The sequence below is a fragment of the Podarcis muralis genome, chromosome 4 (assembly GCF_964188315.1).
Source record: "Podarcis muralis chromosome 4, rPodMur119.hap1.1, whole genome shotgun sequence".
Lineage (NCBI taxonomy): Eukaryota > Metazoa > Chordata > Lepidosauria > Squamata > Lacertidae > Podarcis > Podarcis muralis.
The window spans coordinates 43,138,789-43,158,722 of NC_135658.1; the positions used below are offsets into that span (position 1 = coordinate 43,138,789).

At 40.7% G+C, this 19,934-nt stretch overlaps 1 protein-coding gene across 1 annotated transcript; it reads right to left on the reverse strand.

Moving 5' to 3' along the window:
* Window positions 1-1,203: 1,203 nt before the first annotated feature.
* CHMP2B (charged multivesicular body protein 2B) lies at window positions 1,204-17,807 on the reverse strand. Its single transcript, XM_028726899.2, has 6 exons — window positions 17,557-17,807; window positions 10,667-10,758; window positions 10,196-10,390; window positions 5,006-5,108; window positions 3,193-3,299; window positions 1,204-3,022 (listed from the first exon to the last, which is right to left on the reverse strand). The coding sequence occupies exons 1-6, from the start codon at window positions 17,588-17,590 to the stop codon at window positions 2,909-2,911; spliced, it is 645 nt and encodes a 214-aa protein (XP_028582732.1). The 5' UTR covers window positions 17,591-17,807; the 3' UTR covers window positions 1,204-2,908.
* Window positions 17,808-19,934: the final 2,127 nt, after the last annotated feature.

Here is a 19,934-nt window from a genome sequence, read left to right on the forward strand (position 1 = left end):
GCATACTTCTACATTTTTATTTGACAGGGTAGAAGCCTAAGATAAAACACGTTTTTGGCAAGAACAGGAATTGCAATATACATGTTTTGATATCTATCACTTCTGTTGTCCTGGTATTATTTATTTAGTGTTTTTTTCTTTCAAAATTGCAGTACAGCTACACTTCAAGCTGCTACTGAATGAATTTGATGCTCCAGCTTCCATTTAATGGTGATCAACACACTGTTCAGAAATAAGATTCTGCTAAGGAACCCATACTTTTAACAGCTGCATGACACACATGCGTAGTAGCAGCCTTCCCCAAAACAGTGACAATTGTGAAGGGAGAGAGTTGAAACTCTTAGATCTAGCATTCTTAGAGAAACTGAAACGAAAGAAGCACTCAGTTAACTAGTGCCTCATTTAGGAGGCATTCCTTCATTCCATTCCCTCCCTCAAATGTTTTTATTCAGCACCCACCATTGACAAAACATTTTCAAGTATTGTTTGATTGTCCAGCTTTAGTTGGGCAGCATTTGTAATGCTTTAACTTTCCCACTAGAGTGGATGAATTACTTTTTCACTGGTCATTAGCATTAGCATAACTTTCTCTACAAAAACCCAAGAATTCTTGGCTACATTTACATTTTGAGTAATACCAAAGCTCTGAATGCGTATCGGTTAGTTTTCTTTATGCCTCTTTCACAGCCCAGTCCTAACCCTCTCCTTTTCAATTCAGCAGGGCTTACTCTCAGGTAAGTGGGATTAGGGTTGCAGCCACAGCCATTCAGGGCAATCCAAACCCAAGCTGGGCAGCAGCAGAACATGATGGAGCCATGAAGCCACCATCTCTGTGGCCCTGTCACTCATTCTGGTGGACACCTGCTGGCTACACAAGTCCTGGATTGGACTCAATGCTGCTAAGAGATGGGAGTGGGGTTGACTTGGAATCCAGTGGATCCTCAGCTGCTGCCTCACATTTATGGGGCATTTCAGGGCTTTTCACAGGCTACCGCTGGCAGGATATCACAAGCAGTCCAAAAAGTAGTGTTGTCATCACCCTGCTGGCAGAACAAGGAAGAGGGAAACCTCTGCCCCATCCAGTCCACACACCCCAGTGCAGCACTTTGGGGGTTTGGATTGCATCCTTAATCACTGACTAGTGGATGCTTTTAGTATTTTTTAAAAACTATTTTTAAAAATAATCAAACAGAAAAATGGCACTCAAGGAGCTAAAAGCTTTTATTTGAGTTTTACAAAATCCATAAAAAGGAGATCTTGCTGAAGGTAGCCACATAGAGTCTATTTTAAGTAATTACAAAACCAAATTGTAAACCAAATTGTGTATGTACTTGATTGCTTTGATCCTACGTTTAACCAGAAAAATCATAATTCTATACTAAAATGAAGACCTAGGCTGCTGTTGCCTTATTCCTATGGCGTATCTTGTGAGCTGATAGTCACAGTAATTACTTTCTTTTTCTGTTCTTCATAAAGAATCAGCAGATATTTTCTTGTTAATTTACATTCTCACAATTAGTACCAGGGCCACAAAGAAGTTCAGGAATAGAAATCCCCTTTCACAACCGGCAGTAATTCACAATGTGAATTATGTTCCCTATAATACATCAAGTTACCCACTGTTTTACTATATTAGGCGCAATTTTATAACCAAGTGAACCTATTTCCTTTAAATAGTCAAGCATACATAATTCCAATTAGTGTGTAACAACTGGATATAAAACAGAACAAACATACTATATGGACAATAAAGTATATTTTCAAAGTTAACACTTGTTCAATGAAAAAATGCATAGCAATATGTACAATGCTATTCAATGAAAAATATGTAATTTCAGGTGTTGGTAGTAGATTACATACTTTGTAGCAGCGGTTGCAGTTGAGTTCACATAACTCTTTCAGTGCTATGTAAGTTGAGATAATGGCTTTAACATTACATTATTTCCACAATTCTAAGCTTAATTAAAATAAACCAAACACGATGGGCAACATCCAAAGATGTTCACCTCCTTGTGCAATGGAAACCCACATGTGCAACTCAACTTCCTGCTTCTCTCTTCACCCTCTAGCCCCCTTGTGCACCCCAGGGCAGATTTTGGGGGCACACAGGAGGCTGCAGGGAGAGTAAGGGAAAGGGGGAACCTCAGTGCACGAAGATCTCACCCTATGTACACAAAGGCACAGAATTCCTTCAAGTTAGCTGTGTTACAGTACAATGGAAGTTATTTAGTACGTTCCTTACAAACCATTTTCCTAGCATAACATATCATTAGACCACAACCTTGATTCCAAGAAGATAATCACATATCAGTATTGTTCTAAAATCTTGGGGCTATGTTAGAAATGTATATTTTAAAACAAGGCTGAATCAAAAATGATTTCCTAGAAAGGCGCTTAATGAAAAACCCACTATACTTTTAAATTCATCTTCTGCTTGAAGAATACAACAGCCACCTTCCAAATGAAAGAAAAAGTAAGGTTTTATTCAATACCATAAATTAAGAAGTCTCTTGGTGTGCTTGCAACAGATACGTAAAGGAAATGCCTCCAGAAAGGCTGCTTGCAACAGCCTCAGAAAGGTTAGAAACCTGAATGGAAAATGGAGTGTTGGTGCTTTTTGGAGAAAAAGCTAATTGTACCCAATCCAAATTTAGATCATATGCAACGGTTGCTCCTGTTTACAGCAGAATCCAATTTGGTCAAATGTATACACATTCTGCATTATTTGCATGTTGTGATGTTCTGTCTCAACTGATTCCAACTAATTGTTCCAACTGCTTCTAGAATTCATTGTCACCAAAGATGGCTCGGGCAAGATCTTGCAAAGGAATTTGGTTTTTATTGATACTGGTCTTGCACATTCATGTGCATGCCAGCACTGGAGCAATTGCAGAAGGCAGGCTGCTCGTTAATCTACTCCCAGGGCTTTGAGCTGCCGCTCAATCTCTTCATCAGAAATTGTGGCACTTTGGGATGCTGATGCAGATGGCATGCCTCTGGCAGCTGAAGGAGCCTTGGCCATCTATTAGAAAGAAAAATGAGGAGAAGTTACATTTAGGCAAGCAAGATGAGACACAGTAATCAAAATGATAGAACACAGAGACAAAAAGGAAGGCACTACAAAAGTCAATAAAAATGTAAGGACAGGGGCAGATTACTTTTCAAGAGCAATGGGAGATAATTTCTTCATACCTTTCCAGATATTTCAATACCAATTTCATCCAGGACTTGGTTCACAATATCCTGACTTTCCTGTTCTTCATCAGAATCATTGAAAATATCATCCAGGGTATCGTTGACTTAAAGATAAATGAAAACAAAAGCTTCATTAGAACTGTAATAGTACAATTGTTACCCTGGTCTTTCATACCACTTTTACATCCAAGCACACAGTAACAGCTTTATTTTGAAGAAAAGTGAAAGAAAATAATGTAAGCAATAATATATGTGGGTTTACACTGTTATACTGCTGTTTAAATGTGATTTTTGCCCTCAAGGCAGCTTACAACTTTAAACATATACAATACAAAAATAGAGCCAAAAGCAAATCCATTAGGAGGGAGAATTTATAATTTTACAATGCTAGCTCTGAAAGCCAATGTGCTTTTAGTTGGGATTTAATGCTCGTTTGACCATGAATGCTCCCAAAAGAAGCCAAGCTATTTTCCCCCAAAGTAAAAAAAATAGCTTGGCTATTTGTGACAATTCACTAATGTTCTCTATTCTCCTGAAACCCACCAAGCTCCCTTCCATCCACCTACCCTTCACCTGCCCCAGCAGCAGTAATAAAACCATCTGTGTACTGTCAGGAATAATGGAAGTTAACAGGCCTCCACAATCCTTGGCTTGTTTCCCAATATTTAGCATCACCAGCAGACACCCTAGTCAGCAAATCAGGACATCAAAGTCATGATTTGAACCTGATTTCTTTTTAACAATCATAGCTTGAACCAGCCACTGTTTCCAGATCTTGATGAACTTCTAAAGTAAAAGCACAGCCTTCTATTGTATGTGAAGATATCATGAAGAGGGAAGGATGAAAGCATAAGCTTGTGTAGTTAAACCATGGGTTTGAATTGAATCCGAATCAAACATTTAAAAAAATCTCTATAGTGGCAGATAAGCACTTACGAGGGGGCACATTAGACTTGCATCAGCATGCCATCACTAGTATGCACATTGTACTCAGTTAGGCATCCAGCTAAGACAGTGTCATGGTGCAACAAGATATGGCTTCATTATGGTGCTGGGAATAGCAGCCACTGCTAGTGCAGAGTAACAACTTCACACAATGCTATTCTAACACAAAGGTGGGGCGAAAACAACCCAAGAATTGTCAGTTTCCGCATTCCATTATCCTCAAAGGATTTTGGCTTCCAGAGAATCAGCCATGTGAAAAACCATGTTACCTACTTTACATATGGTGGACATCTACATTATGATATTGGATCAGGCAGAACACAGCTGGAAAGATTTACCTCACACAAGACTATGGAATAGTTTGCGGAAAGCAGCTCTTTGTGCTATTAAAACAGTTTCATTTTTAAGGCTACAGTTTTGATAGCGTAACTGGGACAACATCCCCCATGATGTATGTATATTCTGCACCTAGTGGTTCACTTTTTAAGTGTGGAATTCCACTTAAGAAGCAGCACTGGTTAATGTTTCAGCAATGTAATGCATCATATGTCCTCCTGAAATCTGAATGGGCTGAGCAGGCCAAGGCTTTAGTGTTCCACATGGCTCTTCCCATGACATTAACATTGCCCCTCTATTTCTGGCCATCCATTTTCATGTTTCCTTGCCTCTATTCTCTATGAAGCCCATACCGAAGTAATAAGGAAGGCTATGAAAATGGATGTTCCTGCAATTAATAATTTCAACAAATGTAGGTTTCAACAAACACAAGCTCATGAACCAATTATTAGCTTGATTTGGTGGTCTTGCCAACTCAAAAAGGAAGCAGGGAACAATTTTAATCATTGTATGGAAAAGCATAACTTACTCATTTCTTCAGTCATTTCCATTTTCATGTTTTCTTTCTGGAAGTTCTGCATAGTTTGCAGTGTCTTTTGTGGATCCATCTTTTTATTAACAGCTTGCATTGTCTAGCAATAAACAATAACCTTTATGAATAAATGTGGCCAACGTACAGTACAGTAAAACTGCTGAACATATCATATTTGAATACTTTTAAGGTGTTAGAAGAAAATAAACTCCAAGGAATACAAGTTCCCATGTAACGTGGGGTATACAACAAAACCTTTAGTCTTTGCACATCTAGAACTATCAGAAAAAGAGTAGAATGCACTATTGCGTAGCAGTCAGTTCTTCTGTAAATCCATCTGATGTATACATTTTCCAAAATCTAATCTGCTGGTGGGTCTTCCTGATATTGACCTGGTTTGGATGTAATACCAAATTATAATTTAGCATTACATTAACAACATCTCAGCTGGAGTTCTTCTCCCTCCTGTGCTGCCTTCATTTGTTTTCAATTAACTGCAGGTCAGTGTCAAATCCAAATCCTAAACTCTGCTTAATATTAATTATGGTTTTATTGGAACAAGCATACACCTTGATTTAGAATTGGCCTGTTTCTGTGAGCTATAGTTAAGACCATCAACAGTTTGTTTAAAATGGAAGTGAAAGCTTCTATCATGGCTGTGCCAGATAAGGGAAGGAGGGAGGCATGGAGTGAGTCATGTTGTTCATGTAACACTAAGGTATTGTTTAGCATTATGGCTGAACACAGCTATTGTGAGAAGGGTGAACCCTGTATGATTGGCGTAAAACCTCTACACTTATGCCTACACATCTTACAATTTAGAAAACCTCTTCCTGGCCCTATGAAACTTTATCCTTCATCAAGCATGTAGTAAACCACTTGCCTCACATGAAGCTGACTTATATCAAGTCAGGCCATTAGTGTGTCTACCCCAGCGCTGCCTATTTTGACTAGCAGTCAGGCAGTGGATCAGGAACAGCAACAAAACATGTTTTTGTTCCCAGCCTACCACAGGGTCACCCACTGCCCATCAATTCCTCTCCTGCTGCTCCAATGACTCACTGTGAGGAAGGGTTTTCAACTTTAGACAGCATCTGCTGCTGCAGCTAAGCAGCCAATGACTTTCCTCTGGGGCTCTCTTGAGGTCATTTTGCCTCAAAATCTCAAAAGTGCTTAAAGAAAGGGTAGGAGGAGGAAAATGTGGCAGTGATTAGCATTTACTGAGCTGCCTCAGGAGGTTTAATGCCGGTCAGCCCATACTGCTAACTGACAGTGGCTCTCTAGTGTTGTTGGCAATAGGTTTTAATCAGCACTGCCAACTTTTAACTGGAAATGTTGCAGATGAAACTTGGCATCATCTGCATGCAAGGAATACATACCACCAGAAAGCTATGTCCCCTCTCTGCATATGAACTGGTTGGAATGCTTTTATAAACTGGAAGAAAGGGGTTCCACCAGTCCTTTAATACCGCTTCACATGCCCCAGAATCAATTGGTAAAATTTTGAATTGTACAACAAACTGTATGACTTCAGAATGTGAGTGGAGGATAACTTTTTCTTTTCCCCAAATATGCCCTGAACTATCTGTAAGCGTATCAGGTAAAGGTAAAGGTACCCCTGCCCGTATGGGCCAGTCGTGTCCGACTCTAGGGTTGCGCGCTCATCTCGCTTAAGAGGCTGGGAGCCGTCGCCGTCCGAAGACACTTCCGGGTCACGTGGCCAGCATGACGAAGCTGCAGCTGGCGAGCCAGCACCAGCGCAGCACACGGAAATGCCGTTTACCTTCCCGCTATAAAGCAGTACCTATTTATCTACTTGCACTTAAGAGTGCTTTCGAACTGCTAGGTAGGCAGGAGCTGGGACCGAACGACGGGAGCTCACCCCCCCCGCGGGGATTCGAACCGCCGACCTTACGATCAGCAAGTCCTAGGCACTGAGGTTTTACCCACAGCGCCACCCACGTCCCTAGCGTATCAGGTAGAAGCCATCTATTCCAGTCCGCTTCCTACTGTGCTAGGTTTTCAGCTGCAGAGTTTTGTTTTGGTTTTTAATGCAGTAGAGCATTCAAAAGCCACTTAGACCCAGTGATGAGAGCCAATAAACTGAAGCTCAATTCTGATAAGGAGGTATTGAAGGTGGATAGTTCTTTAGTCTGGGTCGATAATGTACAAAATAGTTGCAGACTTATTTGCAAGGCTGCCCTTCTCTACATGCTATTATGATACCCTCCTTTAATCATACATTCACAAAATTCTTCTAAGATTATTTGACAGCACAGAGAAATCAGAGTTTGAGGTAGAGTTTTCATTTTAAAATAGTATAACAGAACATAATGGTTAAGCATTTCTACCAGTAGCTGTGGAGATACTATGTTGGCACTGTTTCAAACAAGAGATGATTACATGTATGAGGTTTCTGTCTTTGTAAAAAGGAGCCAAGGCATCGGAATCCAGTAGACTCTAACTGATGAGTTTGCTAACATTCTGCTTCATCCTATTGGATCAGTTATAGGCCAATGAGAGGACACAATTCTACCCAAATTGAAATGATTGGCTATGGAGTGGGTGGGCTCTGCCTGGAGTGAATAAAAGGCTAGACTCTAGTCAATGAGACAGCAGACTAGGCTAGGATCTGACTGTTGGTCAGTTGATGGAAGAGCTGAAAGTTGAGGTCAGACAGGGCATATCAAGGGGCTTAAGAAGCCAAAAGAGAAGCCAGGAGCTAATGCCACTAATCTAGACCTTACATTAGGTTTGTGGAGAAGAGCATGTGACTCTAGCAGTAGCCTTCAGGGGAGTTCATCTGTCAAGCGTCAGTAGGATTGCTGAGAACCTGAGGTGACAGGGTTTGTTGGACTCTGGCAGAAGTCCTGAGAGAAGACTGAAGAGTCAACTTAGAGGAAGAACTCAAGGACCTGACAGAAGAGCGCAAGTATAGAGCTCAGTCCCTAGTTCCTAAGTGTTAACTGATAAAGACTATTATAGTGAAATGGATTTAGGTTTGGATTTGGGGTGGTGTGGGGATGGGACTGAAGTTTGCATAACTTTCCTCTTAAAAGTGGCAGGAATCCTACTGTGTTTGATACATAATTTCAAGTGACTAAAAACTAACAGTGTATACATTTTTAAGGTAACAGTAACAAAGTAAAGTTAATCACCTAGTTTAAGTATGTAGGGATGAATATATACATGCTTATTAATGTAACAGTTTAAAGTAAGATATGCTATACTTTTTTTTACTTCATATTTTGATCTCTGTGATGTTTTGCCCTATATTTAACCATAGCTATTGTTGGGTAAACCGAAGAAAATAAATGGTAAAGGATTAAGGATTAAGAAAAATGAAATATAAATCACAGCAAAGAAGTGTGAGATGATCAGTGCTTTTTTTCTAAAAAAATGTTTAGTGGTACTCTCATTTTCTTACTCATATTGAAATACTACCCCTCAGTGAGGCCAAACTTAGATTCACAAAATGTTTAGGAGTATGCGTCCCCCTGCGTCCCCCCAGGAAAAAGCACTGGAGATGATGATAATAAAGGGTTTGCCACAGACATCCTTACTCCTAAATTGTCACTTGAACTTAAAATATTGTGACAAAAATGAAAAAATTAACTGTTTATTTGTACTTTTAGTAATATTTTTCTATAAGTTCATAACTACATATTTAAGATACCAAAATATACAAAAAAGAGAAATTTACCTTCTATTTGAAGTTCTAAATTGCTTCCAAATTCCTTTAGAAGCAGCAGAAGGACCATTACTTAGTCACAAATTTTCACTAAGTGATTTCACATACAAGTCACTCTCTCACTAGAATATCAGGCTGTAATCACAACATGAATTTGCAAAGCTAAAATGAAACATCCCTGTGTACTCTGCCCTAATTCCTCATATGAGCTATGGGATGCATATGTGCCAATATTCTGCACAAGTCTGTGAATCCATATAAATACAAACAAGCAATTTAGAGACTGACAGCTCAGCTGGGGGAGCAAAAGCTCTTGGATCAGCATGAGTCAAAACAGAACATCCGTAAGCTTAGTCATCCACTTTACTCATAACACTGCTTCCATACGTACACAACTCAATATAGCACTACAGTGTGCTTACCCAGCTGCAAAATGACAGTGAGGGATTGGGTCAGGATAGGAGCCATAGGCAAAAGACTCCCTAAACATTTAATTACATGGTAGTACAAATGCCTTCAGTGTGTCACATATTGACCTTTTTTCTTTTGTGAGAAGGTATTTGCCAGCTAATCAGTTTAGCTTCCATAGACATCCATACTCTATAAAAGCCTTGACTATTTTCATCATAAATTTCAGACTACAGTGGTACCTCTAGTTACGAACTTTATTCGTTCAGGAGGTCCGTTCTTAACCTGAAACTGTTCTTAACTAGAGGCGTGCTTTCGCTAATGGGGCCTCTTGCTGCCACCGCACCACCGGCACACGATTTCCATTCGCATCCTGGGGCAAAGTTCTCAGCTCGAGGTAACTCTTCCAGGTTAGCGGAGTTTGTAACCTGAGGCGTTTGTAACTCAAAGTACCACTGTACTTTATTGTCAGATTTTTGCAGAGTACTTGTTGTAACTCAACCTGGGACCTGCTGGTGAAGGGCAGGTAGTAGGTCTGGGCGATATATCAATATATCACCCAGGACCAGTATGAGGAGCAGACCATGATGTCGGCTTCACTCAGAAGTATATTACTGGTGAAAATGCTGCTATGTTTTAGACATCACAATAGATTGTGATTTATCTCAACAGGAACAATCCTAGGCTGACATGAACCCCCCTCAAATGAAGCTACAAGACAGAATTTAGAAGCTTTCACCCCCTCCCCCCTTTAACTGCAGCTTGTTGTTGTCGAAACCCAGCAAATTGTGGTTAATCTTACATGGTTTGTTTAAAACAAGACAACTCTGACCAGGGTTTATGACCTTGGCTTGCTTCAACAAGCCATAGTTGAGATTAAGTTTCAGAAGATGATGCTAAACTGCAGTTAATTAAAAACATAAGTGAAAGTTTCTCATCTCCCACTTACTGCAGTGCCAGAGGAGGGGGAAATGCACAAGCCTAGATTTGTTCCCATCATGATAAACCACAGTTGAAACACAGATTTGTGTAAATTAAAACCAGAATCCTATGAGCAATATTTGGGATACTTAACTTTGATTGCTTACCTTTGCTGTTGTTGACATTGCTCCTGCCATTTTCATCTGTGAGTTCATCAGTTTTGTTTGTGTTGACATGGATGTAACTTTTGAACTAACAGCATAGGTTCGAGTTTTCTGTTTTCGCAGTTGCACAAGCTGTTTTGCTAGAACCTTACAGGCTTCTTTGTTTCCAGTTTTAGCCATTTTCTTTATTTCCAATTCCTATTTATTAAAATGAAAACTGTTTTTTAGTTTGTATTCACTTTTTATCTTCCAGCATAAATACTATGATAGTTTAATGAGTAAAAGGTGATTTTTCAAACAAATTCCTATTAGACATGCAAGAAAGTTATCTAAAGAAAAAATACAATGTTTCCAAAATTAAAAGCTAGGAGTACAGGCAGAAAATGGTGTTAAGGAAATGGAAAAACTATCATTTACCATAACCAGTTTGGGCACTGATTGTGAAAGATGAACTAAGATTCTCCAATTACTTACCAGTTGCTTTTCCTGTCTCTCCAAAGCTACTCGATCTCTTACTATTGCCCTCTGGGTGCCTCTTAGCTCCTTATTTTGTTCTTTAATTATATCTAAGAAACAAAATATTTACAGTTAGTATAATGGATAAGGAAGTATGGTGAAGACATGCATGGTGAAAACATAAGTTTTAGGTGAAAGGTGTTTCGCTCCTAATAGCAGTATCACTGATGTCTCAAAAATAGACTACTAGAATAACTGGAAAACAGACTACTAGAATAGTGTGAGGGACGGAGGCCCAGGAGACTGTTTTCTCTGTGGCAGCCCCTCATTTGTGCAACTCTCACTTCACAGAAGTGCATCTAGCATTTTCATTCCACTGCTTATGCTGAACCTTTGAATGCAACCTCTTTACCCTAGCCTTTTGACAATTAAGGTATTTTGTTTAGTGGGACCCACCTCTTTTATTCAGTTTCTGGTGTTTGTTCCATTTGGAATAGTTGTACTTGTTTTATAATTGTATACTGGGACCTTACTGTAAAGGGCACATAAGATAATACAGTGGTAACTCTGGATGCAAACGGGATCCGTTCCGGAGCTCCGTTCGCATCCAGAAGCGAATGCAACCCACGCCTGCGCATGTGCGGGTCGCGATTCGCCACTTCCGCGCATGCGCATGACGTCATTTTGACCGTCTGCACATGCGCGAATGGTGAAACCCGGAAGTAACACGCTGCGCTACTTCCGGGTCGCCGCAGTGTGCCACCCAAAAATACTTATCCCGAAGCTAATTCAACCTGAGGTATGACTGTACTTGATAGAAATACTATAGTCTTCAGTTGCAGGTAACCAATTACATGTGGGGAACAGAATCATATGCTGTCCTGACTCCACAACCTACTTGTGTCCATTTGAAGGCCTGCACAGACAATATATGGGTTGTTTCACATGATTGGGTACTCTGCTTTTTTAGGGTCTCAGTCAGAAGGAGAGTGTTATACACACACAGCTGCTATGCAGGCCTTCCATTTAATGCACATGGGTCATTGGTCACCTGAGACTGAAGTTGTGAATATGACTTAAACATGAATGCCCCATCTTTATTTTACAAAGACTGAAAAAAGCTTACAATGTTTCCACCATAAAATGCATAAAACCAATTCATTCTGCCTGTGGATAATTAATATCTGAAGGCAGCCCTGTTTAGGGAAGCTTTTAATGTTTGATGTATCACAGTATTTTAATATTCTTTTGGAAGCTGCCCAGAGTGGCTGGGGAAGCCCAGCCAGGTGGGTGGGGTATAAATAATAAATAATAATAATAATAATAATAATAATAATAATAATTAATATGAAAGCATTCACCAAAGAAACAGGGAGATAAAACTTAACCCACACAAAAAGTTTGGCAAAGTTAAAAAGGGCTTAGCAGTTTGATTTCTGTGAACACACAAACACCAAATGATATCACACATTTTCTGTACGCGTAATTTAAAAAAACAGCCATACTGTTTTGAATCCACAGGAAAGCAGAGGCTTCCTCTGGATCCAACCCTGAGGAATTTTATATTTGAATTATGTATGCCTTGGAGGAAAGGAACCTTTGGATTCAACCTATTATGTTACTATTTTGACACTATCATTATTGCTTGAACATAAATTCATACTGTTGGTATTATTTGTTATCTCCATTATTGCATTTTTTTCCTATTTCAAAGATGTTCACTGTACATATAATCATAGCCAGATACATTATTAAATGAGTTATATATCAACTTAAGAAAACTGTTACTGTCTCAATGCAGTAGAAATAGACTAGAGATAAACCCATTTTCTGTGCCCAAGTACTAGCACTTGATTGTTCTCATTTTTCTGTCCTTATAGAAGCTCTCCACATCACAATTTTTTGGGGGAAAGTTTCCCTTTAATTTCCCTATCAAATAAATTGTAACACAGCATAAACAAAATACCACCTGCAGCACAAATATTTTCTAGCCTTTTAATAAACCAGCACTTTCTTCCACATAGAAAGAGTGCAAGAATCTGAACCTTATGGAATCATAACATTCAAGCTTTCAGTGGCCTACTTTGTAAGTATATATATTTGTATTGAAATACTATTTGCAAATAGAGTTGGAATTCTCATTTCGATAAGAGGGTTGTTCCCTTAGCTATAAATTGAGAAGTTGTGTTTTATCAGATGAGAATACTTGTAATGACTTTCTAAAAGTCCTTTTAGACCACAAAGATATGACACTTTGCAGGCTGGGAGTGTTTATCCTCTTTTACTCAAAGAGAAGCAAGTGACATTCCCATGAACTAGTGGCTATGGCTTCTATAGGGGAATGAAGTTTTTAAATTATAGGACTGCCAGTCAAGGATTACATTTATCTATTTCTTCATAATAAAAAAGTATATTTTGTGTGTGTGTTTTATGCCTGAGGCCATTTCAAACACAATAAAGTCAAAATAATTTATTTGGAGTTGTTCAGAAGAGAGTCAACCCCCCACCCCCGCACTTTTACAGAGATGACTTGTCTTATTCTATTAAAAATCCCATTTCTTTTGAAAATGAAACATTCCCAAAAGTAAGTTTCCATCTTGCTTTCACAATCTAAAAAAATCATCTAACAATAATGATAGGATTTTGTTGCTGTTGCTTCCCACAATATAGACTGTCAAAAATGAATAAAGCATGAACTGCAGCCATAGATTTATTTTACATTAATCCTTTCTTCAAAGACTCTTCTTTCCTAGATACAGTTCCAAGACATGCCAGGATGAAATGATTTCAGCATTAAGAAGTCCTGGCAGGAAACATTTTCATATGTGTTGAGGCATCTATACTGCCCTTATTAACTTATACAAATGCATACACAATTGGTCTATGTAAGTACTAAATACAATGGAATGATTATCATAGGGGAAAATCAAGAGTGTTGCATGAAGAAGTTTGTACAGTGATACCTTGGTTTATGAACTTAATCTGTTCCCTTAAACCAAGGCATGCTTTCCCATAGCAGCGGGTGACTCAGTTTACAAATGGAACACACTCAAAAGGATCATGTTCTGCTTCCAAGGCAAAGTTCACAAACCAAAACACCTACTTCTGGGTTTGCAGCGTTCTTAATCAAAGTTGTTCATAAACTAAGCTGTTCTTAAACCAAGGTACCACTGTACTGTACAATCAGGCTTGATTTGGATTGAAATTCATACTTAAGAGTCAAAATTATGGGAACATGAGAAGTCTCAGTTGACAACTCTAAGAATTACTCTGAACTTGGGTTTGTTTGTTTTTTGTTTTGGACAAGAGAATGTGATCTGGGTATTGGGGGTTGTCAAAAAACATTTTAAGTTTTAGATTTGCAGGACTCCTGATGCAGATATGGGGGGGGGGGTGTTACAGAAGGTCTTCCTTTAGAACAAAATGGGCTCAAATAGTTTCCTGACTGCCCTGGGAAAGTTTTCTGTTGCTCCAGTCAGTGATCCTGTTGAACACCTGGTCAATATTGGGATAGGGAACTAATCAAGTGGATAGTATTCTGAACCAGCACCAGGAATCAGCAGGTCATGAGGGGTAACAAACTGAGGCTCAAACTAGACAAAACAAATATACTCTTGGTGGGGGATGGGGTGGGGGGTGAGATAAAAATCTGGAATAGGGATTAAATGAAGTTTACAGTTTGGGACTATTCTGGATGCAGTGTTACATCTAGATGACCTCGTGGTAACGATGGCCAGATGAAACTCAATCCTAATGAATGGGTCTACAAAAATGGCTGTCACACAAAAACACTAAATGTGTTTACACCAACACAACTTTTTATTCAGTATCCCGTGATAATGCAAAAATTTAAGTTCCTTGTTATTTACTCACAAGCACCTCTTCACAGATCAGAGGTAAGGAGGTGGCACTTATCTGCTTACGTCAGACAGTAAATCTAGTGCCCTCTAGATGCCCATTATCTCTATTAAATATGTTGGCTTGGGATAATTGGAGTTGTAGTTCAACATCTGGAAGACACTATGCTGCCTAACTCTGATTAAACAGAAACATATACCAGAGACAGAGCAGCTTCCAGGGTATAAATACTGAGAGCTTGAAACTATATATTTACTTCTGAATTTGTCAAAGAATGTCAACTTTCCAATCCTTATGACCACACACTCACACTTACAAGTTTTTGTCTCAGCTTATACGTTTTATGTTTTCTTCCTTAAAGGTTGAACCTTGAGGTTTCAGGTAGGAATCTCTATCACAAGTAGGAAGCTGACTTATGCCATTATTGGTATCTAGCTCAGTACTATCTGCACTGTCTGACAGTAGCTCTCCATGGTCTCTCCCAGGCCTACTTGGAGATGTAGGGATTGAACAAGATCTTTCAATGCAAAGGTTGCTATCTACCCAAGCCATGGCCCTTCCCATAAGCCCTGCTCTTTACACTGAACTCCCCACTGAGAACCAAAGTGCTACACCTCATTGGCCTTCCAGAAGTGGAGCAGAACACATCTTCCATTGAGTCCAGTTCAATTGTTCAGCTTTAATCACTACTGTTTTTCTGCTTTTAATGGGGTGGTTTATTTGGGGCAGGGTGTTTTGTTTGTTACTGCACTCAGGAGCACAACAAAGGCAGAAAATAAATTATTTCAATTAATAAATATGGAATAGCTTTACTACCAGATATATTCACCACACATGAAAATAAGTGACAGAAAAGAAATTATACCACATTTGTAGTAATAGATTGTCAAGTGGTCGTGTGATAGAAAACCAAACCATATGGTAACCTCGTTATCTATTCACCCTATAGCAGTCCTGTGTGACAAAAGGCTTCACAAAAGAAGCAACTCCTTCAAATTTATATCAGTGGAAAGCTGAGAAAGCCAGCTGTGCCATCAAATTTTGTACTCAAACTCTTTACCAGGCAAGTTATAGAAAATACTAAATTTATGTTTGATGCACTGCAATTACTGAGTAGTAATACAGTGAGGCAGCAAAGCTGGCAGGACTGGGGATAAAAATTTTATACATCACTAGACTACTCAGTGCCTTCAAGAGCTAATGACTGTGAGAGTTCTGAGTGCTTCATCTTATCTGCTCAGAGATGTACAAACAGGAGGAACAGGAGAGGACTCTGAAGAATATATGCCCTCCTCCCAGCCATCAACACCTTTCAGGGAAGAAGAACCAGAAGCCACATGACCATTACCTGGTATTTCAGATTTGTCATTGGGGTAGCACTATCATCCAACTATAGGTCTAATTTTAATATTGTGAACCACTTTGATAACCATTATGGTTGTAAAACAAACCACTTAACAAAGTGAACCACTTTGATAACCATTATGGTTGTAAAACAATATACATATAAGATAAATAAAAATGTCACCTTTTCTTGAGAACCCAGTTCTAAAGAAAATGAGTGGCCATGTTTTGACTCATGAATGGATGACATAGCCAACAGTAAAATACAGAGGTGGGAGATACGTAATAGTGCATGACACACATAGAAAATTCACTTAGCAGCAATGATCACACAACATTATGCTGCAATAGTCACAAAATATGCTCTTTCCCTCCCAAATATGCCAAATGCTTCAATGTAATTCAAAGCATTCCTTTGAAGTGTCTTTCTCTAAACTAAGAAAGACTTAACTCATACTTCTTTAGAAATCAGCAGTAGGTGGAATTTTTGTCTACACACACCACACAAATATAATCCCTAGGAAATATTGAAGGAACACTTTTTAATATCAACCAGTACTGCAGCAATAGTAATAAAGGGCATCATTTTGAAGAGGACACTAAGAGCTTTTGTTACATCAAGGAAACAGCTCTCTGGCAACACTGAAGAACCCTGGCAGTTCCTGATAGGAAAGAATGCTCTTGTTTTAATAAAACAATGCATCTTGTTTCCTTGGGTTTTTTTAGGGCCATTGAAATTGATACAGATAATACAGATAATTATTTATTTTTATTACATTCCTATACTGCCCTTCATCCAAGGGTCACAGGGCAGAATAAAAACACAAAAATACATAACAGAGTAACCAACAAAAACAATAATCCGACACAAAGTATTTATTTATTAAATAAATAGGTGGCTACATGTAGTCATCTATTGTAACGATTTCTCAAAATTACTGCAAAAAAACAGTTCTTAAGAACCTTGCCCTACTTCTAAGGCATTCTCTGCAGTAGCTCTTTCTCCATTTGAGCAGTGCAATCTCCACTGTGTGTTCAACATGGCTGGGAGTACCCAGGTAAGTGTGCATGTGCTCACAGCCACAATCCCTCAATAACCTGGTGCTGGCAGTTCCACAAGGTGTTTTTGTGTGTGCTGTGCTTATTAACATTGTACGTAACACTTCCACACATGATCAGGAGATGAGTCATGCATGTTCTCTCTCTCTCTCAATGCACAAACAACCACCACTGCCACCCAACAACACACACGGATTGTGCCCAAGCCTACATTCTGAGCTGCATCATTATTTTTTATTTGTATTATTAAAATTCAAGCCTGATGGTCCATTTAAGGCAAAGGGCAAAGAACGCAGCGCAGGAGGCACCACGACAGCTATAGGGCAATCAGAAAGAAGAGGGAGGAAGACTTCTATGGGGGGAGGCGAAGTCATCTTCTAGGGGCAAACTAGGCTGGATCTCCTCAGCACAGGGGCGAAGCGGGGAGCCCACAGGGGCGAGCACTCCCTGAAGTACCGGGAAATACCTCTCCAAAGGGGCGGGGGGAGCCCTGGGGTGAGGGGTGGAGGGAAATCCCCCCCACCCTTTGCTAGGGTGCGGTGTCGTCAGAGGGCGAATAGGGGGGAGGGCTGCCCACCCCCAAGGAAGGGAAAAGGACACCCCCCCCGCCCCACCACAGCAGGAGATTTCCTTCGCCCGTCACTCACCGTCCACCGTCTTCTTCTTGAAGAGCGACGCCATGGCGGCGGCGGCGGCGGCCCAGGAACCGAGGCAGGAGAGCGGGGCCACCGGGGCTCCTTCCTGCTCCTCAGGTGACCGACCAGGAAGCGGAGGCTGCCGCTGTTGCTGCCGCAAGCTCAGAGACGAGCAGGAGAAAAGCCCGCCTCCCGCCTTCGGGAAGAGGCTGAGGCCGTAGCAACAGCGGCGCCCAGTGCCGCCACTGGCGCGGAGGGCGGGGCTTGCCGTGAGGGGAGGGGCTAGAGGAGGCCGCCCCTCTCGCGAGCCGAGTCGGCTCCGCGGCCGGCCGGGCAGGAGAGGGGCGGGGAATGAGCGGCGGTTGCTCACGTGACGGCGCGCGGGCAGTGAGGGGGCAGGAATGGTTGGTAGCCGCTGCCATGACACGACCTAGTTGCGGGGGGAGGTGGTGGCACGTCCTGAGGGTGGGAGGACGTTTGTTTTATTAATTTATTATCCATTTATTTATCTGTATACCGTTTTCCCCCTCACGAAGCAGGGTAGGGTTGTGGCGTTTTTTTTGGGGGGGGGGGAGGAGAGGTGAGCGGGTAGTAGTAACCTCTACTCACACACCGGGAGGACGGGCGGATATACCTCACAGCGCCGCGCCTCACGACAACCTGTTTCCCAAGAGTGTCGCCGCTGAGGTGGCAAAGTGGCCGAGCGAGAATCCCGGGCTTGAGGAAATGTAGCGCGCGAGCCTTCTCTCCCTTTCCGTCGAAGCATTTTGGAGGGTTATTTTGAAACAGATGCTTTATTCGAGCTTTACACGCACCATCACCACCTCCACCGAAAGAAAATGGGCTGGAAAAAAAGGCATTCAGGTCACGTGTAAATTCGGGTCGGTTAAGTCTTCGTGTCAGAGGCGGACACACAGCGGTGCTTCCCGACGCCTCAACTCTGAGCGCATCTGCGTGGTTTGAGGGGGCACCAAAGGCTGCCTCGCTAAATCCGAAATGCAGGGCAGGCGCCATGCCATGCAGTGGTTTTGGGTCGCTCTTAGCATGTGGGCTGTACCGCCTCTGTGTACAGCATGTGAGCGCCTGCGTTTCCGTGTGGAAAGTAGGGAAGAGGTCGGCGAGGGTTGTACTTGAGCGCAGCCTGGGACTTGCCTGACTCCTGGAATGCCAGGGAGAGGCAGCTGTGTCTGCAGGTTGGAGATGGCCCCCCAAGCAGGCCCCTAATAAGTCTTTTAAAGAATATTTTCAAATTGTAAGAAATAGCCACATTGTAAAGCACAACCTCACACATCTGAGTTTTGTGTATAATATGCAGATATTTCCGTAAGAAGCCACGAGGACACATGGTACATGATTGCAAAGCCCTTCCTGATCATGTCAGTGTTCGGACACTGAGCACACCCAGTCTGGCTCTTGAGATTAGAGAAGTTTGTCATACGTGCCCTAATATAATGTCAGGCTCTCCGTTTGCTTAGAGAAGAATCTTACAGGGTAACATTTGGATATACAGGTTGTCAGAATTAGAGGAAATGATGTTCAGATCCCTTCCAGCCGTACAATTCAGTGTGGCATGCTTCATAAAGCTGGCAGATGCTGTGCAAAATGCCAAACCGCTATTTGCAATTGCAGCAGTAGAGCTGTTCCAGTTTTGTGTGGTGTTCGTATTTCATATTGAACATGCTGTTTTGAATGAGCAAGATTACTTGTCTGGATTTTTTTAAAATTGATGCTCATTTTGAACCTGCACAGTGTCTCCTATTAGGGAATACAGTGTGGATGAGGAGAGGGACCTGCCAGCCCACCAGAGGAACCTGCCAGCTTGCCACTGAGGCTTTTGTCTGCTGCCTTCTGCCGCTCTCCTTGCCCCACAAGTCTATACAATCAATACATTACACAACAAACTAATTGACATGACAAACCCAGTACAGCTAATAAACCAGTATGTAGGGCACAAAATGATGGTATGCCAAAAAGCATGATCTCTGCATATTGAAAAAGGCAGTTTGGGGGGAAAGCAAAAGTAAAAATTAAAAGATGACAGCATAAATATTACATTTTTTCTTGTTTAAATAAATGGTTTCGTAATAGGTAAAGAAAGTATGCAATACGTTATATGTAGTAATTAACTAAACAAGATCCAGATCACTGCTGAAAGAGAATTATGTTTCATGCTATAATACTCGTTATAAATCTCACACAGAACTTTGCTGTTGTAATTTCCCATTGTAATCTTATTCAGTGATGTATACCATTTCTCAAAAAATTTCATACAGTATAGTCTTGTTTTCTTTTAAGCTGCATAGCACTGATTTTATAAAAATAAAATAAAATCAAGTTTTGTTAACAAAAATTAGTAATATTTAGTATTACTAATAGTAATTTAGCTGCCA

Coding starts and splice junctions, on each gene's coding strand:
- CHMP2B (XM_028726899.2), bottom strand. CDS start 17,590: ATGGCGTCGCTCTTCAAGAAGAAGACGGTGGACG. Junction 3,300..5,005: donor GGAAATGACTGAAGAAATGA/GTAAGTTATGCT, acceptor TTTATCTTTAAG/TCAACGATACCCTGGATGAT. Junction 3,023..3,192: donor GTATTGAAATATCTGGAAAG/GTATGAAGAAAT, acceptor TCTTTCTAATAG/ATGGCCAAGGCTCCTTCAGC.